Source organism: Crocodylus siamensis, chromosome 4, assembly GCF_052110815.1.
Source record: "Crocodylus siamensis isolate JL-2025a chromosome 4, ASM5211081v1, whole genome shotgun sequence".
NCBI lineage: Eukaryota > Metazoa > Chordata > Crocodylia > Crocodylidae > Crocodylus > Crocodylus siamensis.
Genome location: NC_143398.1, coordinates 209,163,833 through 209,189,665, shown reverse-complemented (window position 1 = coordinate 209,189,665; position 25,833 = coordinate 209,163,833). Strand labels below are relative to the sequence as shown.

The following is a 25,833-nucleotide window of genomic DNA, read 5'->3' as shown; positions in this document are numbered from 1 at the left end:
ACTTGATTCTTCAAGGCTGCAGAGCACGCGAGCTGACGCACTTGGTGCTGTGTCACGTAGATTTGTATAAACAGTGAAATGTGCATTAGTGCGCAGAAAATGATGGTGGTGTGCTTTTGAACTAAAACAACTCCGATGCGTTTTAGTTCAAAAGCCCACTGCTGCCATTTTATCAGTGCTAATGAGCATTTTGCTGTTTATACAAATGTATGCACCTCAGCGCCCAGTGCTTTTAAAAGCACCTGATGGTGCAGCGCACACACGTGTACAAATGCCCACAGGATGCTTGCAGATATTTAAAAAACCCCAAAACAGCACTTTAGGTTAAATTCCATACCACATCTGCGCCAAGCCCAGAAAAGGCAACATGTTAATTGAACCTGGCTTGCCCAGCATCTAACAAGGAGCAAAGATGATTTTAATATATGGAAGAAGCAGCGTGCTACTTTGACCAAGCTCTGCATCATCTGTACAGATTGGGCACTTCAGTGGCACTGCTTTGGCATTTTTATCTAACAGCTGATTGAATCAGCTATTAGATAAAAGTGCCAAAAAGCCTTAAGGTGGTCAAGTTAGCCTTAAACTAGCTGAATCAGGTCTGGATGCCTATCCAGCAATGGCAGAGATTAGCATAGTTAATTTACCAGATCAAGAAGATGGCTTTCTACTGATCACCAGATAGCTAGTTTAAGGTTAATATGTGCCATCTTTATACTACAGTCACATACTGTCAGATCACTTACAAATTAACTTCAGATATTTTTAGGTCAACAAAGTGTGGCTGAATCTGTGGCTGGCTTACAGCTCAGAAGCTGATCCTTGACTGTGGCCACGCTTTGATAAAAGTCATGGGCAAAATCTGTACACCATTAAAGCCAACAGCAAAACTCCAATTGATACCCACATGTCCAGGCATATTATCAGACAGCCCTAATGCAGGCAGATTGTGCACATGCCACAGCCCTCACTGGTCTGAATGTGCAGCAGGTGCACAAGAAATTTTACCTGGAGGCAGCAGCACCCCATTGAAACAGAATCAACAGTAGTTCTCTACCAGGAATGCTGCCGTATTCAAAAAAGTAGTGGAGGGGTGTTGTGACTGAAAACAGTGAGAAGCACTGATCTAGCAACAGATGTCCTATGGCAATGTTCTATTCTATTAGCATAAGTCCTCAGTTATAACTAGCCCAACATTAAGTATCTTTTCATTAATCTTGATCTAGAAAAGCTGATGATTCCAATAGCTAAAAAATCCTTTTATCTAAAAGACAAAGTACCCTTGCTCCTCATACACCTATCCCACTCTAGATATAAGGTCTTTTCTAAGCCCTGTTCATCCCTGCATTGCAGCTCCTGGGAAACTCCCATGAAGCAAGGGCTTTCCTGAGTGGCAAAGATCCAATTCATGATATACCTAGTATGATTCCTAATGCAGGAGACATGTCCAGGGTGTTCTGGAAAAAGTAGGAGTGTGATTGTGTATTGTTGTGCTTATCTGTCACTAGTTTCTGCAATGAGCTCTTAAAAGCATAAATAGCTTGTAGAAAACATTAGCCTGTTGGGAAGCTAAAGCAGTTCCTAACCATCTCAGGATATGCAAGGAAGAAACATTTTATAAAACTACTCCTGCCATCCTTTGGCCCCATCCTCTAAGCCAATTCAGGCCTATATGGGGATGAAATCTTTCATCCCTTTTTATTATATGTCCCCTTTGAGTCTCTTATAAGGCCGTATCTTTATTGTTATTCATTACAATTACTTACTTTCCCGTACTTTTTTCCATATGCAGGTCACTATCAATACCTCATTGGTAAACCGACTAATTTATGCTGATAAAATCAGAAAAATTATCAAATAAAAAAAAAAGTTAAACGGACAGGAAACATTTAAATACCTCTTTGCTTTCTTCCAGATCTGACTCACTGCTAAACTCTTCTGTATTTAAATTTTCAAAATCCGACTCCCCGACAGCAATGGGTACCGTCACAGTGAGACTTGGGTTGTTTATGAACGACATGTAATCACTTTCATCAATGATGTATTTTTCCACACTGCTGCCTGTGCCTATGCCACTCGTGGTTCCATTCCCATCTCTAAGATAATCATGGTCTTTGCTTATTTCTGCTGTCATGTGGTTAGAAATGCAGCTGTTTTTCTTGTTGTTTAAATCTTCAAGTGGTTTGATTTCATCTAAAGCTTTCTGTTTTTTAACAAAAGATTTTTGGATGAATTCACGGACTTTTCTTTTCACATAATCTACTCCTTTCTGCATTCTTGCTACAGCAATCTGAAGATTATTCATTTCATTATCATCATCTGTGGCAGCAAGGTTATCTGCACTAAATGAACTCAACAGCAAAGCCAAAAATAGGTTCAATACCTGTAAGGGAAGATAGAAAATAAACCCTAAATTTACCTCAGTGGAAATATTTACTGCTATAATACTTTGCACTATCTGAAGCATAAGAATAAAGGCCCAGATTTTCACACTTCTCCCTCACTACTGCCCCAGCCCCGCAAAAAATCAAATAATGGAGGATTAGATCATTAATAAATGTGTTTACCCAAATTGCTCTGGAGAGAAAGTATGTTTTAAGTAATGATTATTTGAAGAAGAGCAAACCACATAATAAAGGAGTGATTCATAAATATGATAAATGAAAGCGGTAAATATAGTTTGCTATGCTTTTTAGGGGCCTATTTATTGTCAACTGCCAACTATGTGAAAATGAACTTTTATTTGTGAATATTGGCATAAAATATTATTTATTTAACAATTCAGACAAAGAATTTGTTATTTATTACCACCACACTGTTTAAAGAAGTTTCATTTATCTCATCAGAGATCACAAATTATAGCAGTTGTGATAGGTGACCATATATAATAAAAAATTCAGAGCAAATGGTTTATGAAGACCCAACAGGTTGAAAATTATTTGAAACACCAAGTATTTTCAAGTAATCAAGATCAAACATCTAGAACATGGCTAAGTGCTTATTCCCTTTTTACAAAACAGGAATTTGATCCTGCATGGTGCAGAACATTCTGACCTCAGTCCAAGAAAGCTCTTAAGGTGAACGTCAATCGCTTGAGTAGCTTGACGGAAGTTTCTTGTTTAAGTGCTTTGTTGAACAGGAGCCAGAGTGCTTAGCACATTTCAAGACTGAGCCTCCATTTTTTACAGAATAATCTTTAATTTTTTTAATTACATACCACTAGGTTTCCAATCACCATGACCATCATGAAGACAGTAAGGCACATAGCTTGGCCTGCAACCTCCATACAGTCCCACATGGTCTCTATCCATTCTCCACACAGAACCCGAAACACAATCAAAAAAGAGTGGAAGAAGTCTTGCATGTGCCAGCGTGGAAGTACACAGTCAATTGCAATTTTGCAGACACATTCCTTGTAGTTTTTACCAAATAGCTGCATACCAACCACAGCAAAAATGAAAACAATGATGGCGAGCACCAAGGTCAAATTCCCCAAGGCTCCTACTGAGTTACCAATGATCTTTATCAACATATTTAGTGTTGGCCATGATTTTGCCAATTTGAAAACTCGTAACTGAAAAAAAAAGAGTAGAAAAGCATTGTGAGTATTAATTTTATTGAAAGCACAAGATGTTTTAAAATTAATTTGTGAAAATATATTGGCACAGAAAAGTCACTCAGTGGCAGAGAATGGATGCTGAAAGGGAGAGTAAACTGGAAACAACCAGGGTTTTTTCCACTGTTCCTTTCTCACTTGCAGCCTCCAGCATTTAAAGTCTAGGAACTTCTGATTCAGATTCTGTATGCCTAACTCTCATGCTCAATCACTACTAATGTCCCTTTCCTCTAAGAATTTCCTCCAGTCCCCTCCTTGGTTCACCACGGAGCATGCTGGAGGGGGGGCCTTGCACTCCTGTGGGACACTCCATTTGCCCCTAAGAATTTGTCCAATCCTTTTTTGTATCTAGTTAAACTCTCAGCTTTTACCACATCTGATGGCAATGAGCTCCACACTTTTGTTATACTGTGTGTGAAAAAGAACTTCCTTTTGTTAGTTTCAGGCTTACTACCTACTACGGCTGTGTGAAGCATTGATCCCTGATTCAATTCGGTGGAGATTCAGATTGATTTGGTGGGTGAATCTCTGAATCCAAATTGAAACAGAGGACCCTTTAATCTCTCTGAATCAAATTAGAACCCTCTGGATCAATTCATCTGGAGAGTGTGCTGCCACCCCTCCCCACCCCCAGCTTTGTGACTGGTGCCTCCTGGGTCTGGGTGGGCACCTGTGGTCCCCCCATGGATGATCACTGAGCCAGGGGGAGCCCAGGGGGACCCCCTGTGTCCTCCCCGGTGGACCCAGAAGTGGACTGGAACCCTCCTGGGTTCACTGCTGAGCATGCTGGGGGGGAGGGGGGCTGCATTTGCCCCAGCACCACAGCATTCACAAGCTGCACCTGGTACCATGTTGTATGTAGAGAAAACATTTCAAGCTGTGTCTATATCGAATCACTGTCCTCAATTCAGGTCAAATCTGAATCGAATAGGGCCCGCTTTGCATATCCCTACTACCTACTAGTTTTATTTTGTGACCCCTAGTTCTTGTATTGTGTGAGAGAGTAAATCATAAAACCCTATTTACTTTCTCTTTGCCATTTAGTATTTTGTAAGCCCTTATGTCTCCCTTCAAGCATCTCTTTCTAAACTGAATAGGCCTATCCTCTTTAGCCTCTCCTCATATGGAAGCTCCTCCATAACACTAATCATCCTTGTTGCTCTTCTATGTACCTTCTCCAGTTCTTCTATATTCTTTCTGAGGTGTGGGGACCAGAATTGGGCACAGTATTTGAGGTGTGGATGCACCATGGATTTATAAAGGAGCATGGCGATACTTTCCATTTTTGTTTACCCCTTCTTAATAATCAACATTAATAATTAATTTTTTGTTGCCTTTTTGATAGCTGCTGAGCACTGAGCTGATGTTTTTTAGAAAACTGTCTGCAGTGACTCCCAGATCTCTTTCTTGTACGCTAACAGCTAAAGTAGAGTCCATCATAGTATAGGTATAGTGTGGGGTCTTTTTGCCTAAGTGCATCACTTCACATTTATCTACATTGAATTTAATTTGCCATTTAGTTGCCTATTTGACCAATCATGCCAGATCCTTCTGTATTTCCTCACAGTCTGCCTTGGACTTTACCACTTTGAGAATTTTGTGTCATTTGGAAATTTGGCCACCTTGCTATTTACTCCTTTTTCCAGATCATTTATGTCAAACAGCACTGGTCCCGGCATAGCTCTCAGGGGGACCCTGCTGTTTACTTTTTTCTATCCTGAAAACTGACCATTTATACTCATTCTTTGCTTTTTATACTGGAGCCAATTTCTAATCCATGAATAGACATGCCCTGTAATCCCATGACTCCTAACTTAGTTAACAGCCCTTTAATGGGGGACCTTATCAAAAGCCTTTTGGATGTCCAAGAATACTGTGTCAACTGGAACACCCCAATCCACCTGCTTATTGACATCCTCAGAGAACTCTAGTAGGATGGTGAAGTATGATTTCCCTTTAACAAAGCTGTGTTGACTACTCCCTATCAAGTAATATTCATCTGGTTAAAAAACAAGCACAAAACTGAAATAAAGTTAGTGTTACAAGAACATTTGTAAAATGTAATATTTTAGCCATATATTTACCAATCTGAATGAACGAAGAACGGACAGTCCTTCCACATTTGCAAGACCAAGCTCAATCAAACTAAGGGTTACAATAAACCCATCAAAAATATTCCAGCCTTCTTGGAAATAATAATAAGGGTCCATAGCAATTATCTTGAGAAACATTTCTGCTGTGAAGATCCCAGTGAAGACCTAAATTAAAAATGCATTTAATTAGAAAGTGGTTAATTGCTAATTCTATTTTTGTGCACATTTTTATATTTACCTACATATCTGCAATTAATCCACTCTAAAATAGCTATTCATAAAAACTAACTCAGTACTTTTTCTTTCCCTAAAAATGGAGCATGGACCAAGAACTGATTCTCTTCAAACTGAATTTAATTTAACATTAAAGCAATTACTTAAATTGCATGCTTATAATTCAATTTTAACTCAGTCAGAATGCCTGGCTCTTTCCAATTTTATAGTACTACAATATTACAAAAGTGGTTTTCACAGTATGCAACTGGATGATTTCCAAGAAATTACACACTGGTGTCCTTAGAATATCATTCATGATATTCTGCTGTTATAGGCCCTCTTTTAACACCTGTTCAAGTGAAGATCCTTTACTGGTATAGTTTTATTGACTTCAAAAGAGCTATGACAATATGCACTAACTGATGACAAAAGAAATTATAACCATTTAAGCAAAGTGAGAATTTACTGTGTGTGTTTTTACTGGCTGTAATGGACAATTAATAACACGATCTAATTAGTATTTAATATTAAATGTAGCTTAATTACAGTAGCTTCTGATAAAGTTTTGTAACTGAATCCTATCCTATCCCTATTTTGAAGTGGTTATATATAATATATGATATATTACAGGAACTAATAGTATAACATTATAACTAAATATTAATAATATGCAGTTTTACTATTGTGTATTACTATTACAACATTATCATATACATAATATATAATATATAAAGAATAAACAGAAAGCTGACAAGGAATGGAAAAAAATTACATCTTGGAAAACAAGAAGTGTAGGAATAATGTGGGAGTTATCCAAATTAGTGAAAGGTTCATCAGATATATGAATATAAAAATAGAACAAGGATGGAAGAGGCAAAGCCACTATACAGTGAGAATATAAGGAGATTTAAGATTATCTAGGTATGGCTCAAATACTAAATGAGTATTTGGCCTCAGTTTTCAAAAAAGACAATTATATGAGCCATGAGAGTAAAAGCAAAACATCTAATGAGAACGAAAGTAGAAACAGAAATTATCATAAGAGGTAAAAGCAAGCTTCAAACCTAATATAATGAGATCGGTGATGAATAGATTACCTCTCTTGCAGAATTCTAAAAGAATTGTCACAAGAAGCTGGAGACTTGGTAATACACATGTACAAACTGTGGGGATTCCCCTATTCAGCACTGGTGAGGCCCTGTCTGGAGTAGTTTGTCCAGTTTTGGGCCCCCCACTATGGAAAGGATATGGACCAATTGGACAGAGTCCAGCAGAGGGCAATGGTTAGAGGACATGGGTACATGATTAACAAGGAGAGGCTAGGGGAACTTGGCTTATTTAGTCTGGAGGAGATAAAATTGAGGGTGAATTAATAAAAGCCTTCAACTACCTGAAGGATGGTTACAAAGAGGATGGAGCTAGACCAGAGTGGGCAAATTATGTCCGGTAGGTCAGATCTGGCCTGCCAAAAGATTTCATCCAGCCTGCTGCACATCCCTTGGCCCTGTCCAGCCACATGCAGGGGGCAGCCCAGGCCATGGCATGTGCAGCTGGTCCTGTCACCCCCAGGCATGCAGCAGGACTAGGGTGGTAGTGGCCAGACTTTGCTTCCCAGCAGCTCTGGGGAGGGTGGCAGCTCCTTCCAGCAGCCGCTACTGCCAGTGTCATGGCCACTGACAAACCCATATTACTAGGCTAATGCCAGACCAGTTTAGTAATCTACCACTTATGGAGTTTTGGTGAGTTGTTGCAGGTGGGGACAATGGAATGCTGACCTGGCCTGGCCCAGCCTAGCTTTCGGGGTGTTGATCTGGGGCTCACCAAAACTCTCTCCAAACCAAAGCTAGACTGTCCTCAGTGGTAGCAGATGACAGAAGAGGAGCAATGGTCTCAAGTTGCAGCAAAGTAAGTTTGGGTTAGATAGTAGGAAAAGCTCTCTCACCAGGTAGGTAGTAAAGCACTGGAATAGGCTACCCAGGGAGGCTGTGGAATCTCCATCCTTGGAGGTTTTTAACATATGGCTAGACAAAGCCTTGACTGGGATGATCTAGCTGAGGATAGTCCTGCTTTGAGCATGGGGTTGGACTAGATGACCTCTTGAGGTCCCTTCTAACCCTAATTTTCTATGATTCTATGAAGTACAGCAGACATCTGTAATATGTACATCACCTCAAGGTTCGTGCCATATAATTGGAAAATAGGTAATCTAATGTATATATTTAAGAAAGGGAAAAATGTATTCCAGGTAATTACATAAGTATTTTACCCCAATAATATGCAAGGTTTTCAAACAGATATTGGGGGAAAGAATAATTAAAGGCAAGGAAATAAAATGAAAAAGAGATAAAAAGCAACAAAAGCTTACCAGACTAGCCTGATAGCTTTCCTTCAAAATAGATAACAGATTTTCTAGACATAGATTTCATCTATCTAGACTTCAGTAACATATTTGATACAGTGTGACTTGGCATGCTAACAGTTAAGATAGAGAAGATGGACTACAGGGAATTAGGAGAAGAATTGTAAGGTGATCTTGAAGACTGGATACATACAAATGGGACAATATTCAATAATACAAAGTGCAAGGTCACATACTTGGAATGTGTACAAGCATTCAATTCAACCAGTTGAAGTTCAACCACCTAAGACTGAAATTCAAATGGGCTGAAACTAGTATATAAGCATTCAAAGAGTTGTCTAAAGGCTCTGCAAGCAACCTGCAACACAAAAAGCACCCAGCCAGAGGGACCCAGAGCACACATCTCAGCATACTTTTCAGATTCCCAATTCTTCATGCATATGGGTGACAGCAGTCAAAGGTACAGGTCAGGACTGATGAGCTGGTAGCCCAAGAGAACCCTCCACCAAATGCCCCTCCAGTGCTCAGGGGTAGTCTACACATTCATTATGTGCTGTAGTAACCAAGTACTAAATCAATGCACAGTAACTCACATTACTGCACAGTAGCACCAGTGCATGGTTTTTTTTCAGATACTAACTGAGAAGTAGCCTAATATTACTGCACAGTAGCATATTAGCATGGGTTTTGCCCAGCATGCTACTGCACAGCATTACTAGACTACTACACAGTTAGCATCTTGTACACAGTTAGTGTCTAGCGCACCCAGGATATCAGATAGCAGACCCAGAGTAGGTCTGCTGTCTTTTTATGGCTGGACCATGAAGCAGAGACTTTGTCTGGAGCTGTGGGTAGCTGGAGCAGTGCCTCTGCCAACATATCCAGAGCCCTGGCTATGGCTACAGAGGGAGGATTTTGCCTATAGACAGCTGGGCACCTACCATACCAGTCAGAGTTGGGCTTGTAGCCCTGGTGTGTGTGGGGTAGTTGCCTGTAGTGCTGTGGGGGCTCTGGCTGTGAGAAGCCTTGACACCACAGCCACAGCTGAGGTCTCTCAAGTCCTGTGAGTGGGGAGCTTTTCCTCATGCAACACTTCAGATCTCTGAGCCTATAGCCTGTGCAAAGGGCTGAAGGCATGGGACTCTACAGTGTGGTGCACAGGGGAATGTCTTTTCTCCTACACAGCTCTTAAGAATGTCCATACCTGCAGCCTCTATGTGTGAAGCTGCAGGTTTCATAGTTTCATAGTTTCTAGGGTTGGAAGGGACCTGAGCAGATCATCTAGTCCGACCCCCTGCCATGGCAGGAAAGAATACTGGGGTCAAACAACCCCAGCAAGATGTTCATCTAACCTCCTCTTAAAGACCCCCAGGGTAGGAGCCTGCACCACTTCTCTTGGAAGTTGACTCCAGACCCTAGCCGCCCTGACCGTGAAGTAGCGCCTCCTGATATCTAATCTAAACCTACCCTCTGCCAGCTTGTGACTGTTATTCCTGGTTACTCCTGGCAGTGCTCGGGGGAACAGTGACTCCCCCAGTGCCTGCTGATCCCCCCTGACTAGTTTATAACAGGCCACAAGATCCCCCCTCAGCCTTCTCTTGTGGAGGCTGAACAGGTTCAGGTCCCGTAGCCTCTCCTCATAGGGCCTGCCTTGTTGTCCCTTGATCATATGAGTGGCCCTCCTCTGGACCCTCTCCATGCTGTCAACATCTCTCTTGAAGTGTGGCACCCAGAACTGGACGCAGTACTCCAACTGCGGCCTGACCAGTGCCGCATAGAGGGGGAGGATCACCTCTTTGGACCTGCTCGAGATGCATCTGTGGATGCATGACAAGGTATGGTTGGCCTTCCTAACTGCCTCTCCACACTGCTGGCCCATGTTCATCTTGGAGTCAATGGTGACCCCAAGATCCTTTTCCGCCTCCGTGCTGACAAGAGGGGAGTTCCCTAACCTGTAGGTATGGTGCCAGTTGTTCCTCCCGAGGTTCATCACTTTGCACTTGTCAGTGTTAAAACCCATCCTATTCTCATCCTCCCACCCTTGTAACCTGCCAAGGTCTGATTGTAGCCTGTTGCATCCTTCCAGTGTGCCCACGTCCCCCCACATCTTAATGTAATCAGCAAATTTGAACAGGGTGCTTTTTACCTCCTCGTCCAAATCGCTGATGAAGATGTTGACAAGTGTGGGCCCAAGGACCGAGCCCTGCGAAACCCCACTGCCCACATCCCTCCAGATTGAGAAGGACCCATCCACTACCACCCTCTGGGTGCAGCCCTCCAGCCAGTTGGTGACCCATTTGACTGTGTGGGTGTCTACACCACAGTCCCCCAGTTTCTTAATGAGAACGGGGTGAGAGACAGTGTCAAAAGCCTTCCGGAAGTCCAGGAAGACTATATCCACTGCAACCCCTGCATCTAATGATCTGGTGATCTGATCGTAAAAGGCCACCAAGTTGGTCTAACAGGACCTGCCACTGATGAACCCGTGTTGGTTGCTCCTAAGCATGGAGTCCCCTGCTGGCCCCTCCTGGATGTGTGCCCCTCCTGGATGCGTGCTGACTTTGAAGTGCTGCATGTGGATGGTGCCCTCCAATATGGCACCCAGCTGGTGCCTGTAACCTGTGCATGGGGGCTCTGGACTGCTGAAGGGAGGTAGGAATTCTACTCCCCCTATGGCACTTCAAGCCATTTGTGCAGTTGTACTTCTGGGGCTGAAGCATCACTTATGCCATGGGCGACTGGTGCCTCCCAAGTCTGGGGGTCACCAGATTGCGAATGGGAGGGCTCCCCCATGGCTGATAACTGACTGCAGGGGATCCCTCAGTGGCCAGTTGCTGACTGGGGAGGGGGGCAGTGGCTGATCGCTGAGCCAGTGGTGAAACTAGAAGTGTACTTCTGTCGACACTTCCAGTTTCATGGCTGGTGCTTCCAGGGGGTGCACGGCTGATCTCAGGGAGTGAGAGTGCACCAGCATGAACCCCTGCTACACATTGCTAATGACTTATGTTGCATTTCTTGCCAGCCCCTTCAGCCCTATGCATGGCACCACAGAACAAACTTGCTGCCCTTCATGTGGCGATTGCAAGCACAGGGCTCTAAATTGCCATGGGAAGGGGGAGTGGGGATTGTGTTCCTGCTTTCCCATCTGAAGCCCATTAAAGCCAATGCTTGCAACTCCTCAGTGTGGGGCAGCATTTAAATCTCAGGGGTTGGTTGTTAAGGGTTGGCGACTGGACTTTCCAGCTTCAGGAGAAGGTGTTTGTGTGCAGGAGACTGCAGCATGGGAAGGGAGCTCCTCCCTGGAGGAGAAGGGGTGGATGTGTGTGTGGGGGGGGTTTGTGGGTGTGTGTGGAACCCCCACCACATGGTGCACAGCCCCTACTGCTGGTGGCAGCAGCTAGTAGTAGGCTCTCACAGCACCCTGGCTGGGGCAGACAGAGCCCCTGGCAGTGCATGGCTACAGCTGAGTGCCTCGGGCTGCATATAAGTCCCTCATGCAGTGCCGTGAGCCCCACATGCTGGCATGGAGCCAGCAAGATCTGGCCTGAAGGCATCTGTCAGTAGGCCGAACCAGGCTGGCTCTGTGCCGCCATGTGCAGCCCCCAGGATTTTCCAGAGCCACATGCTGTGGGTGCTGCCTGCTGTGCCCAAGGGCCTGCTTGTGGCAGAGGCTGTGCTGGGAGGATATATGGTGGTGAGGGCTGTGCATAGGGAGGGATATGGTGGCAGGGGCTGTACAGCAGGGGGCATGTGGCAGCAGGGGCTGTGCATGGGGTGGGGGTGACAGGTTGTGCATGGAAGGGTGGGGTGGTGGAGCTATGGGGGGGAATGTGGCAGGGGAGTCCACACCCACCCACAAATCCCATACACTCCCATACCCACACCCACGCACAACCCCCCCCACACCCCATCATAACCCCCCCATACAGCCATTCCCACCTTCACAAACCCCCTCGCACCCACCATGCATCCACAACTACTCCTCACACCCACCCTACACGCAAGTACCTGCATATATTTCTAAGAAGGTTCAGATAGTGTTATGTTTAGTTTAATTTGTAAAAAAAAAAAACCTAAAACAGTAATTAATTAATTTTGCACATAATTTTTAATTTTTCTGCACATAATTCCCTGGGGTGTAAATTGTAAGATGGGAATTCATCTATTGGAAATAGTTGTGGAGGAAGAGGATTTGGATGTATAACTAAATGATCAGAAGTTGACTAAAATGCCAATGTGATCAGCTGTGGCAAATATGATCATAGGATCTGAAGAAATAGTCTAAAGACAAACATAACAACTGAATCAAAGGATGCTGATATAAACTATTACAATGCAACTTCTATATCTGCATGATCTGTTTCATACAAGGTTGAAGTTAGGGTAATTTAGCTAACTTCCATTGCTAAAGATTTATGCAAATATAACAAGTAGATCATAGCAGCTGATATGTACTCTGAAACAATAGCTTTCCACAGCCTTCACTTCCAAAGTAGCTAAAAAGTACATTTGTCCATACTTAGTATTAATGTCATATAAAAGTCCCTAGTGAGGCCTTGTTGGAGTACTGTGTACAAATCTGATCACCTATGTTCGACAAAGATGAAGTGAAATTGCAAAGGTGCATAAGAGGACTACTAGCATGGAGATCTTATCTTACCTGAGGAGATTAGAAAAGCTTGGCTTGTTTAGCCAGGCAAAACAAACAAAAGATTTATACATGATTGTTATCTATAAATACATCAAAGGAAGAGAAGGGCTTTTTAAGCTAAAGGACATTGTTGGCACAAAAACAAATGGGTATAAACTACCATGAATAAATACAGACTGGAGATCTGAAGAAGGTTCCTATCCATTACAGCAATCAGGTTCTGGAACAGCTTTCAAGTAGTGTAGGTAAACATCTTAACTTTTTAAAGGTAGAGATTGATAAATTTATGAGGGAGATTATATGACATCATGCTCACTACACATACCCAGGAGCTCCCTCTCCATCCTGTGTTACTATGACAATTTAATCATTTCAGCTTTGGGATATAAAAGTTTCCAATACCAGAACACCACTTCACTGAATCCTCTGTTGTGCTTCCTGGCATGCCACTGTGCTAATTTTGAAGAGCTTCAGTAGGGAAGTGCAACAAGGGCCTGTAATGTCTGTCTACAGCTGAAACACTCCAATTTTGAAACATTTCATGGCCATTGTAGTTTGCAACATTTCAAATGTTACCTCTGTCTGCACCCCCAGATATAATTTATCTTGTTTAGCCTCTGATTATGCAATAGATATGAGAAGAAATGTGTTTAATAAAGGTTTATTTCAGGTTGCTAATCTGTATTTATTGATTTTGTCAAAACCTAAAGTTATGCAAGGAAAGGTTAAAATATGACATCTCTAAAAAGTGTTAACATACAGATATTTCTAGTGACCAATAAATACACACTTAAAAATATAAAATTACATTGTTTAACAATATAACAGAGTTGTGTAACTTTTGAAACCAAAAAAAATAAGCAAATGTCACACGACAAATAGATAGACTTACCAGGTTTCCAACAGAAAGCACATGATTGAATTCTGGTGTCATTGGATAGTGTTCCATGGCCATAAATAATGTATTTAAAACAATGCAAATAGTAATAGCCAGATCGACAAATGGGTCCATCACAATTAAATTGACTATATGTTTTATTTTTAACCAATAAGGACTGCAGTCCCAAATCAAGAAAATGTTTGCAAATTTGTACCAGCACGGTGGGCATTTCTGTCGTGATTCTTCAAGCTCTAAGAGGAAAAAAAGTGTAAAATAAATACGTGGAATAACTGAATGTCATACTATACAGTGTCAGTAGCCTTTTCCAAATAAAGTAGATCTATCATTTCATCTTGCCAATCTTGGCTAAACTTTAACAAATCTTATTTAAACAAAGAACACAAATCTTGTACAATTGTTCCATAAGATTCCTTTGTATATTTCCTTTAAGAGATTTATATAAAAGACAGTTTTCTTGAGACCTTTCCACCTTTCATCCTCTATACTTGTAACAAGCATTTTAGATAAGTAATTTAATGTGGCAATTTCCCTACTCACTGTTCTTCTGGTTTGTAAAGGGTTTTGATTTTCAATTAATTATGTTGAAATACAGTAAAATCCCTGTTATCTGGGATTTTACCAACCCACACACTCTACTAACTGGAATTTCCAGCCATGTGCCAAGGTGCAGAGTGGGGAGGTGGGGGGCAAGAAAGCTTGCACATGGCGACCACTGCCATCATCCACAACCCTGCACTGCTGCTGCTCAGCATGTGGCCACCACCACACCACTGTCCCCTGCCCCACATGTGGCCACTCCCCCCACTCCATGTTATCTGAAAACCCCTGCTGGGTTATTTCAGATAACTGGAATTTTTACATAACTGGCAATCTCCTTACCCCAAGGATGCCAGATAACAGGGATTTTACTGTATTAGTTGTGAAAGTAATTTTCAATCTTTCGTCAAGAAAAAAATAATTTACAAGAACTTCGGCTAGCACAGAACCTTTAGCTATATCTCTGGACAATGCTATTAAAGGCATAACCATATGCATGCAAACAAAAATAATACTAAGCCCCTAGCACAAGTTCATTTAAAAGCACCATGGAATCTGATCCCTGATCACAACAATGTGTTTCCTGCCATATGCACATGGCAGGGGTGCAATCTGGAATTTGATCCCTGATTCCACATCATGCCTTGCTACTTATCTCTGCAGGAGGAGCCTAGCGTATTGATCCTGGGCTCCCCCCTCACCAGCATTTTGACAGCTGGGTGCCCACAGCCCAGCATGCCCTCTGCTTAGGAAGCACATGAGATGAAGTAGTTACAAAACAATTAAATATAAATTTTTCATTAAGAAATGTAAAAGTCATGTCCATTGGCATTAGCTATTAATCTGTTTTAAAATATTTACATTTTAGAAGAACATACATTTATAAACATCTAATATCAGAATATATTATATTTTAAATTAAACATAGAACATACCTTCCATAGTATTTGTAAGTATGCTAGCTATACTCATGGCTCTTTCTCTTAAAGCTGGATCTTCCAGAAAATCCATAGAAACATTAAAAGAATTTGATCTTCTCTTTTTCATTTCCGTTTCTGTAGTAGTGCCCTGCAAATAAATGAATAGTAGATAAGATCAGCACCTTTAATAATGAGAAACTGTGGACCCTACAATGAATTGCACTACATTTGAATACATGCTTCGTGCAATTTCATTTGATTTAATTGTCCTGACAGACTTTTCTTATTTATTAATAACCTTGCATTTTCAAAATATATTAGAGAAGACTTATTTTAAAATCCTTGTCTTTTACCATGATGTGTTACTAGATATCCTTAGTTCAGTACATTAAGTGTTTGTTTAATAAAAATGAAATAAGTATTCAACAATTTAAGAGTATATACAGACATCTGGGGGAGCTTAGGGGGAGGTAAGGTTGAGTTAAAAATGGCCACCTGACCTAAGGTAAATTGGGATGGGGGGCAGCAGGGGAGTTGGAGGGATTGGGGGGCAAGAAGGCTCCAAGAGGGATTGGGGGGGATTCCAGGGACAGGTAGGGTCTGTGGGGAGGATAGGGGAGATTGGGGGGTAGTGGGGTTCATGAGGGGGATTAGGGAGGCATCTTCAAAGGGAATGGGGGGCAAGCAGGCTCCGCAGGAGGATCAGGAGGTGGTGGGGTCTGTGGGGGGTGGGGATTGGAGGGCTCAGGAGATCAGGAAGAGTCCACAGAAGGAAATTAGGGGGGGCAAGTGGGTTCCATGGGAGGGAATGGGGAGATTGGGGAGCTAACAAGGTCTATACAGGGAATCAGGGGGGCAAGTGAGGTCTGCAGGGGAGTTGTTGGGGTCCAGGAGGGCTTGGTAGGATCAAGGGAGCTTGTGGTGGGCTTGGGGGAATGGAAGGTTCTCTCCCCCACCCCCAGTCCTAGGAGCTATTTTTAGTTACCTAACCCCCTGTCCCCTCCAGAGATGAACAACCTCTCCCAGCCAACCATTCTCCACATCCCTCCCACCCATCCCCCCAGCCCAATTTACTTTCTCAGGTCCTGGCACTGGTAAACGCCAGTAAAACCAGAACCCAGAGTGGCTTGCAGGATGGGGGGTTTGGTGAGCTCTGTAGGGAGGAGTCTAGCTGGCCCCTGGTGGGGGAGGTTATCCATCTGGGAGTGGGTAGAGAGGCCAGGGGGTGCTAAAAATAGATTGTCACCAGGGGTTTGGGTAGGGAAAGTACATTCCTAGGGCTGCAACCAGAAAACTGTACAGAAGTTCAGGACAGATTGGTTTAAAAATGGCCAACCCAATCTAATTTAGACTACCTCAGAAATAGGGTTAACTTAGATTGGGGCAACCACTTTTAGACCTATATAACTGTCCTGAATTTCTGTACAGTTTGCACTTGGATCCACCTAACTAGGGATTTAAGCATAAGGTCTGCACCTGGGCAAACTAAGTAGATCAGGTGGCCATTTTTAACTCAGTCTAACCTCCCCAAACATCTGTATGTGCCATATGGATTAGCAACCGAATGACAAATGAGTGAAACAAAATCAAAATTTTATACCATATTATTGTAGAAAACATTTGCAACTTGCTCATGTGTTCTTCTGCTAATAGATTAGACTTAATGTCTTGCTTTTTTTGTAAAATTATAAGCTCTTTATCCAGTCTTAAATAGCAACAAATAAAAAAAGTCTGACTTTTGTCATGCTTCCCCATGCCAGTATATTTCCAGATACTCTAAGTGGGCAATCTTAAAATAAGCTAAACAAATATTTTGTTAATAATATTTTCCTAGTTCCATATAGAAATACAATGACAACACATATGTGCACACAGGCTTTTGTAGTTTGAATGTGTGTGCATAAATGTGATCTTTCAATGAAATGTTTATTAAATTTTCTGACTATAGGAATGCATCATAAAATGGAGAAATATAAAATTAGAAATGTGTGATAGTGCTGTATTTACACTGTTATAACATGGCAATAAGACTGATATGGCAGAAAGCTAAAAACATTCTCTACATTCAGTGAGGTGTCATGTTGACTGAATTTATATGGTACCATTATTATATACCCTTTTTAATTGTAAGATATCTTATCTGACATAATCAAATATCTCAAGTGAGTTCCAGCATATTTTCATGGGTATATAATATTTTGTACATTAATTTGATGCTTTTACTTGTTAGTTCTAAGAATATTTGTAAGTAGATTCTTCAGTGTTATGCTTATTTTTTTAGTATATTAAAGATATTACAAGATGCAGGAGCATTCACAGCTTGACCAACCAGGGATCATTCCTGAGGGATTCCATTCTGTAGAAAACACTGGCTGGTGCAGTAAGAAAAGGCCACCATGCCTGAACTATTTAAAACTTCCTTACATTGTCATCAGTAGCTGGTTTATCTATTATCACCTCTGGCAGAAGTTGTCCAACAGGCGATGTAGGAACAGATGGTCCACCAACCAGGGAAACCACCCCATTGCAATCGACTGTACTGTGCATCTTCCCATTCATTGGAAACACCGCCAGCATCCTGGATGACCTACTGGCCTGACTAATGTTACTGTTGCGTCGTTCACCAGGTCTACGTGGCACAAACAGAGAATCTCTTCTGCTGTCATTGTCTTCAAAAGTGCTATGTTCATCATCAGCAAAGTCATTCTCTGATCCTATATCCTTTGCTCGGCCTCTAAAGCTGAAAAGACTTGTTCTGCTATTACGCCTTGGAGAAAAAAGGGAGCCACGAATGCTCAGTAAAGACTACAAGAAAATAATAGAACAGAATTATTAGTGGAAAACCTTAACAGGTGCTTCCATCAACAGCAGTCAGATTTTCATATGTATTCATTACACTGGATTTTAAAAATAAATCTGGAAGAATTTTATGAGAATATTAAATATTATAATATATTATTATAATTATTATTATTATAATTGCTTGTGCTGAATAACTCAACATTTTGTTGAAATCAATACTAATTCTTAGTATGGAACAACTGAAGGATAATAATTTGTTATAAGGTAAGACTAAAACAGACAGCCACAAAAATAGCATTTTACCCAATTCACAAAACCTGGATCAGCAAAGAAAAAGCAAAATCCATGGGGATCTGTATGGAACTCTTCTATAACATTTAATAGGAATTAAGCTAACAGGATTCTACAGAAATTATTCTAAGAAATCTATAGAAGTGAACAGCCAATATCATCTTATACTATTTTAAAGCAACCTATGGACTTCTATCATGATTCCATCAAATATTACAATTTGATTTAAAATATCTTTAATAAAGTTTTTTGCCATGAATTCTATCTGGGTATTTTCAAAGGGATGTCCATGACAGTTACGAAATTTTCTCTTGAAGCACTGGAAGCTGTAATTAAGATAATCAAGTTTAAATAAAAGCTCAGTGCCTTAACTCTTCAAACAATACAATCTCACTGGTGTGCCTGTGGTATTGCAGCAGTTTTGTGATAGATCATGATGCTTCAAATTTATATTTTCCTTGATAACAGAATTACACAATACCTGGTGGGGAGAAGAATACTTCTTTTCATATGTCAGTCTGTTCCCTTCAATAGAGAATCTGAAACCTTTCCTTCTGATGCTGTCTTCTGATTCAGATTTGTGAAATTCATCCTCATCTTTCTCCTCTCCTCCAGATTGCTCTTTCTGCTTCCTTTTCTTTCTTCTATTCCTCCTCTCTTTAGCGCTCTTTGAACTCAGCTTTGATGCTTCAGAAGAACTTTCTGAGAGTCCTCCTAGCCCGCCTTCTGCACTAGGTTCTCTCGACTCTGCTGACGCTGATGCTGCTGCTGCCGCCGCTGCTGCCTGCTGTATTACCACAAATATTTCTATTGGCTAATGTGCTAAACTTTACCACTGCCAATTTAACTTCTAGAGAATATTCTAGTGCAGCCCTGGCAGAAGAAGCCTTTGAAGGAAACTCTTAAGATTTTTTAGGTGGCTGTCCTCTCCTCAAATTATTTCCCCCTTTTCTGTACCCTTACTCTTTGTGATATCAATGGCAGAAACAAAATGGTAGATGCATTCTGTCTAAATGCGTGCACATTTTGATCATTCCACCCCCCACCACTTACCCCCAACCCTTTTTGTATTGTTTCTCTTTTTTGATTGTAAGGACGCCAGGGCAGGTATTGTATATTGTTTTGTGTGAGTAGATCAGAATTTATACACAGTGGATGCCCCTGGGATAAAGACAAACAATAATAAATAACATTCACATTCTTTTGATTTCTTTCTGGACCACATGTCCAAATTATTCCTAGTAGAATGTCCTGATTCCCAGCAAGGAAAACATCTGTCCTATATGTTCCTGAAGGCAAAAGGACCCACACATTAATTAGAGAGAATACCTATAACTAGAGTGCTAAAATCTTTCTAAATGCATAGAAAACTCATGTGAATACACTATCACAATAAGAAATGGGGGAAAAAAAATCAATTGACAAATACTTAAAATTAAATCATACTTGAACTGCTTCTTGTTGCTTTTTCAGCTGCTCGAGCATCTGCTGAAATTCAGCCTCTTTCTGTTCTGCTTCTTCTTGGGTTGCTTGATTCTGTTCATCATAGGCCATGGCAACAACAGCCAGTATCAAGTTAATCAAATAGAAAGAGCCCAGGAAAATCACCAAAACAAAAAATATCATGTATGTTTTGCCGGCAGCTCGTAGGGTCTGGAAGTAATAATAAACAGAGCTTTATTAATGTTACTATGTGAGCACAGTCTGCCTTCTACATCAGAAATATGATTCTATGAGATGTAATAGTTTAATTTATTTTAGACCATTTGTATAATTCAATAAGATAAAAATACTTTGCTTTGTTGGGTTTTTTTTTTTACAAAATGTTCTTACCAGCTGATAAAGGTTCTCCCAGAAGTCTTGAGTCATCAGTCGAAACAGAGACAGAAATGCCCAGCTGAAGGTGTCAAAGCTTGTGTAGCCATAATTGGGATTCCTACCAGCTTTTACACATACATATCCTTCTGGGCACTGACTACACAGAGAAAGGAACAAGATATTTTATAATTATTCCAGGATCAGTCCATGTCACCTACTGACAGAAGTTAAGGATTATGAAATAGTCACAGGTCAATCTAGCATTATGAAAAAGGGGTGTGGGGGAAGTAGCTGGCACCTCCCCCACCCCCTGACAGGGAGATCACACCACGGCAGCAGCTACTGGGGACTGTTTTTGTGTTCACAAAGCAGGTGTGACGTCCTAAATCCTCACCCCCACCCCCACCCCTCTCACCTCTGCTCTGGGCACTTCTTTCAGTCCGGCGCTCAGCAGCACCTCCCTTCCTTTCATATTCCCTCATTCTCCTCCACAGCTGGGAGTGCCAGAAGGGGCAACCTGCCCACTGCTGTCACTGTCACCAGCTAATTGGGGGTGGGGGAAGTCCCAGGCCACTCATGCCCTGCTCCAGCCAGAAGCTGCTATGAGCAGCTGCATGGGGTGCTGGGCTAGTGACAGTGGTGGTGGTGGGTGGGTCCCCTCTTCCAGCCCCTTCTACTTACTTGGTCCCCCCAGGTATCCAACATGGACCTGGAGCAGGTGTTGGAAGTAGGGGACCAACCACCAATGCCACCAGGCCCAGGTTCCCAAGAAGCCATCAGCCACAACTGGAGCTTTTCGGCCAGTGGTGAAAACCTGAGAGAGGGGACAAGGAGCAGGTACCCAGCTGCTGCTGCTGAGCCCAGTGTCCTATGCAGCCACCCTCTGGCAACTCCCAGGTGGTGAGCTACAGGTGAGCCATTGTTTTTAAGAGCAGCTAAAAAACATATTGTGTAAAAATATCAAAGATCAATGGGAAGTGGCAATCCTGACTTGCATTTTGATATTAGCAGCATTTTAATATTTATTTTATCCTAACTTGCCGCATTTAATCCAAATCACAAACTCAGATCTTTGTTAATACAGTCACCTCTCCATGTCCCTTTACTATTCTGATACTCATCAGTTCTCAGCATAAATGTGGCAAAGGCATTTACCTTTCTAACCTTTGCTTTTGTTATCATTTACACAAATCCAAGACGACTCTTAATTTAAGATGACCCCCCAATAATTAGATTTTATACATAGAAAATGTATAAATTTGTGATAGTTTCCATGTATAGAATCTAATTATTACAGAGTCATCTTAAATTCATCCTCTGCATTGCTGCAGCTGGGAAAGCAGTGATAGAGGAGGCAGATAGGGGGCGAGACAGCAGAGGGGGAAGGTGGTAGGGGGAACCAGTGTGGCAGCAGGTTGTGGGGAGGTGATAAGGGAGCAAGCAGTGGGGCAGGTGGTGGGGGAAGTAGTAGGGAGGGCAGGCACTGGAGGTGGTCATGCAGCTTGATCCCTGTCCCTTGAGCCCCAAACCTTGTCTCCTGCCACCTGTCCCCCTACCACTTACTCCCGTCTGCTGCCTGCCCCTTTGTGCCCATCTCTCCACTGTCTCTGGCCCTCTGCTGCCTCAGGCTCCCCAGCCCTCTTTTCCTTCCAATTTCCCCCCAACCCTGTCACCAACCTCTGCCTCCCCTGAGCCAGCATGTGCTCCATGCCCCAGGCTGAAGCAGAGATGGAGCCTGTGGTGCTGGAATGGGGTGAGGAGGCAAAGACTGCATGGTGGTGGGGGGACAGAGATGGTGGGGGTGAGGCTGCAGTGGGGAAGAACTGGGAAGACAGAGGCTGGGGGGAGGGAATAGGCAGAAGCCGTGGTTCTGGTCCTGACCCCATGTCAGGTCTGGAGCTAGAGCCACAGGGCTGCCTGCCTCCCCACCACCTCATACTTGATTCTAAGACATATTAAATAAGGGGGGAAACTTCATCTTGGAATAAAGTAAAAAATGGTATATCTTAACCAGCCAGGAATTAGGTAAATACTAATATTTTTTAATTAGTGTTTAACAGAGACAACACTGTCTTGACCAGATGCCTAGATGTTACCAGGAACTCAAGTCCAAGTTCAAATAACTTGTATCAAATCCTAATAACATCTCTAAAGTGGAAAAGTGTGAAATGGCTGGTCACTCAAATTCCTTAATGCTATATGCCATATTTACCTGAATCAAAGCTGACCTAGAAATCAAGATACCCGCCACCCCCAAATAATTAGACACTATATGTGGAAAATATACACATTTCTTGTATTTTTCCATGTAGAGAACCTAATCATTGTAAGGTCATCTTTAACTGCAGGGTGGCAAGCAGTGAACATGGCAGGTGGTGTGGGGAGGTCAAGCAACTTGCCCCCGGCTTATGGCGGTCTCCCTGCCACCTCTGCTCCATGAAGTCTTAGGGCCCCCTCCACCCTTTGCCTCTACTTTCCCTTTCCCCCCAGTCTCTGCTTCCCTGGCTTTCCCTTCCCACCTAGCCTCTGCTGCTCCCCATTTTCACCTCCTTAGGTTTGCTCTGTGTTGGCAGGCCTGAGGCATCCCTGTTCTAGCCTGGTGCACTGGGCAAAGCCCTAGCGCAGCCTTCACAGCAGTTGTGCCTCTGGCTGCATTACCCCTTTACTGCAGTGTGGATGGAGCCTGCCAGCACATAGCAAGAGTAAGAGGGGGAGGAATGGCAGCAGAGGTCATGTGAAGAACAGGAAGGGGGTGGGGGAAGAGGCTACAGAGGGAAGATGATGGGATGTCAAGGTGATAGGGTGGGGCAGGCAGTAGCTGTGGCTATGGCCCTGACCCTGGGTAGGGGATTGAGCCCAAGCTATAGTAGCCTCCTGCTTTCCCCCACCCCTGGCCCTCATATTTGATTCTAGGACAAGAGGGTTTCCCTCCATGGTAAACGGGAGGAAATAACCTTGTCTTAGAACTGGGTATATTTGGTATTTGAAGATGATAAAGCCTGTTTCCATGATGGACAATAAACCGTAATGAAATATGTCCTTACCCAGCATCTGAGCTATTTCCACAAAGCAGAGCATCATTCTGCCCTTCCAGAAAGTAAAAATGTCCTGTTTAGAAAAATAAATGTAAAAACAATAAGATTTAGTCATTCTAAATTACTAAATATATCTTCCACCATTATACACCATACTCACTTAAACAAAGTTGAAGAGAAAATCTTAAGCTTAGTCAAGTTGCCCTACCGAGTCAACTTGAAAAGTTGAGTAGAAAAATGTTATGGTATCTGATAGTTTTTTTGTTGCTGTTGATTGGCATGATTTTACCTTTCCAAAATCAATAGGATGCTTTTCAGAAGTAAGAACAACTGCCTGAGCATTACATGATTGTGTCCCAAAATTTCAAGATAATATATTTTAGTAAAATAATCTACAAGAGGTTTATAAAATAAATAATCGTGACATAAAAATGTTAGAATTATTTTCTGAAACCAACTTTAAGCAAGATTTATTTTCCTTTAGCAGAAACAATGTTAAAGAAATGACAATATGATTTGAACAGTGATATCCCTAATTCCTACTGTCAATATACCAATATGTACCATGAATTCTATAAAATGAGGCTACAGCTGGATAAATTGTATGCTTTGCTTTTGGAATATACCATGTGTTATAAAAATTTATTTTGTATTTACATACTTTCCTAAATAGAACATGTCCTATTTTAAAAGATTTGAATGGCTTGATTTAATATGCCAAATTTTCTGACTAGCATTACCAAAACCTCCATTTTGCCCCTAGAAATAATTGTTACTGCTGGCAAAAACTATGGGATAGGAATTAATGGGACAAGCCCCATCCCAGGTTTCTTTGTATTGCAGTAAAAGAAGCTGTGCTATAGTATATTCTTTCCCAGTAAATTATGAAATAACTTGTTGTCCTTCTGGGCTAATTAAGGAAATTGTGGGAAGGCATCAATTGATTCAGCCTGGAACCTCACTGCAAAAAGGCAAAGAGAACAATTCAAGCAAAACCAGAACTATTAAGCCCAAAAGGACTATTTTTGCTTTTCTCTGTTGTACGAATCGTGGTCCTCTTGGAATTCTCTGAGCTCATACTGACCAGTTTTCTGCTTTGGAGTGACAGGTTACTCTCATCTCCCCTGTTTTTTATGCAGGGCAAAATCTAGGGTGCTTTTGGTATTCTCTTTATGGTTGGGATGTATAAAAGATTAGATGGGATGATTTTTAGGAATCTTTGGTTTATTGACTGCCAGCAAATTCGGAGAACTGGATACAGTGGATCAGAATTCCCCATCTCAGTCTTATAGTCCTATCCCACACCACATCAGTGCTAGCTACTCTAGCTTAAAAGCACCATTACAATTAGACAAAAGGTTTTTGTTTCTGGATAACAGAGGGACTAGGGACAAGTCACAGGTAAGAGTCCATGATAATTCTGCAGCAAAAATACATAGTGTATAGTGTGACTGATGTATACCAAAATGTAGTGCCCTCTGATAATACCAGAGAAAGCAAAACTAAGTGGGGAGCATGGGTCAGACCTTCAGTTCATAATAACGTGCTACTGCACTGTATTAGACATTTGTTGTGAAGGATTGTAATCCTAAATGGTGAATTTATTTCAATGTAGGTTTGAAGAGACACTTGTTACAGTTGACCTTTTAAAGAATTATGTTCTGTAAAATGTTTTCTTAACATTAAAAAAACTACTGTCAACTCAGAAGGCTGTAACAAAATTACATTTTGGCTCCAACACTGACTCATCCTAATCAAATTGAAAACATTACAGGTTTTTTGACCTGAAGATGCATGCAATGACCACATTGTTCCCTGTATCATACTCTCCTCTCCTGTTTTTTTGTTATTAGATGGGAGGATACTGATGTTGACACAAATCCCATTCAGTCATAGTGGGAAGTATTCAGTTTTAAGAGACTCAGATGTATAGCTCTGACAAAACCTGACTAAATTGGAGTTATATTGAAATGGATAAAACTGGACTGAGACCATTTTTCAACAAAGTCACTAAGCAGGCAATATTCACAAAAATTGTCTCTCTATCCAGTTTGTACATACAATAGTTGCATGCATTTTATATTTTAAGGCAGTTTTATGTTCTTACAGATACCAAAAATTTACACTAGATATCTATATACATCCATCTTGGAACAGAGTTTAGAAATTATGTTTAAATTCTGTGTTTAAAATACAAAACTGATCAATGACAAGATGCACATAAAATTAAACAATCCTGAACCCACGTTTAAATACCATACAGTCAAATTAATTCTAAAACAGTGTTTTTAGGTTGGAGTCTTTAAAAAAAAACAACCCCCCCCCTCACATTTTAACTGTTCAGACTTACTTCTGACCCAGTGTTGATGGGACTAAGCAAATAACATAGAACAAAGGAATTAACAAAATGTAATATTTTCAAACCCTTTAATGTAACTTGGGAACACAACATTCAGTAAAATTACTTACAGGAAAGCTTTAAGAAACAGACAGAAACTGAAAAATGGTGAAACGAGGTCAAAAGTATCCATCAATTTTGCATTTCCAGTTTTCTTATGTGGCAGATTGCCACCTCTGTCTCTCCCCAGAAAACTGCT

General features: G+C 41.6%; 1 protein-coding gene across 10 annotated transcripts in view; it reads right to left on the bottom strand.

Moving 5' to 3' along the window:
• The window catches only part of LOC149867521 (sodium channel protein type 1 subunit alpha), a 176,689-nt gene that overhangs the window by 75,064 nt on the left and 75,792 nt on the right, over positions 1-25,833 (bottom strand). For 3 of the 10 annotated variants that reach the window (XM_090045575.1, XM_090045570.1, XM_090045569.1), the window contains 10 exons: positions 23,246-23,309; positions 20,217-20,358; positions 19,830-20,036; positions 18,865-19,170; positions 17,748-18,095; positions 15,306-15,438; positions 13,825-14,063; positions 5,698-5,871; positions 3,215-3,571; positions 1,895-2,380 (listed from right to left, as the gene is read on the bottom strand). In XM_090045575.1, coding sequence (XP_089901701.1) covers positions 1,895-2,380; positions 3,215-3,571; positions 5,698-5,871; positions 13,825-14,063; positions 15,306-15,438; positions 17,748-18,095; positions 18,865-19,170; positions 19,830-20,036; positions 20,217-20,358; positions 23,246-23,309 — 2,456 coding nt within the window. Of the gene's footprint in view, positions 1-1,894; positions 2,381-3,214; positions 3,572-5,697; positions 5,872-13,824; positions 14,064-15,305; positions 15,439-17,714; positions 18,096-18,864; positions 19,171-19,829; positions 20,037-20,216; positions 20,359-23,245; positions 23,310-25,833 lie in introns of all 10 variants that reach the window. The other 7 variants (XM_090045566.1, XM_090045565.1, XM_090045574.1 and 4 more) reach the window with 3 other exon arrangements.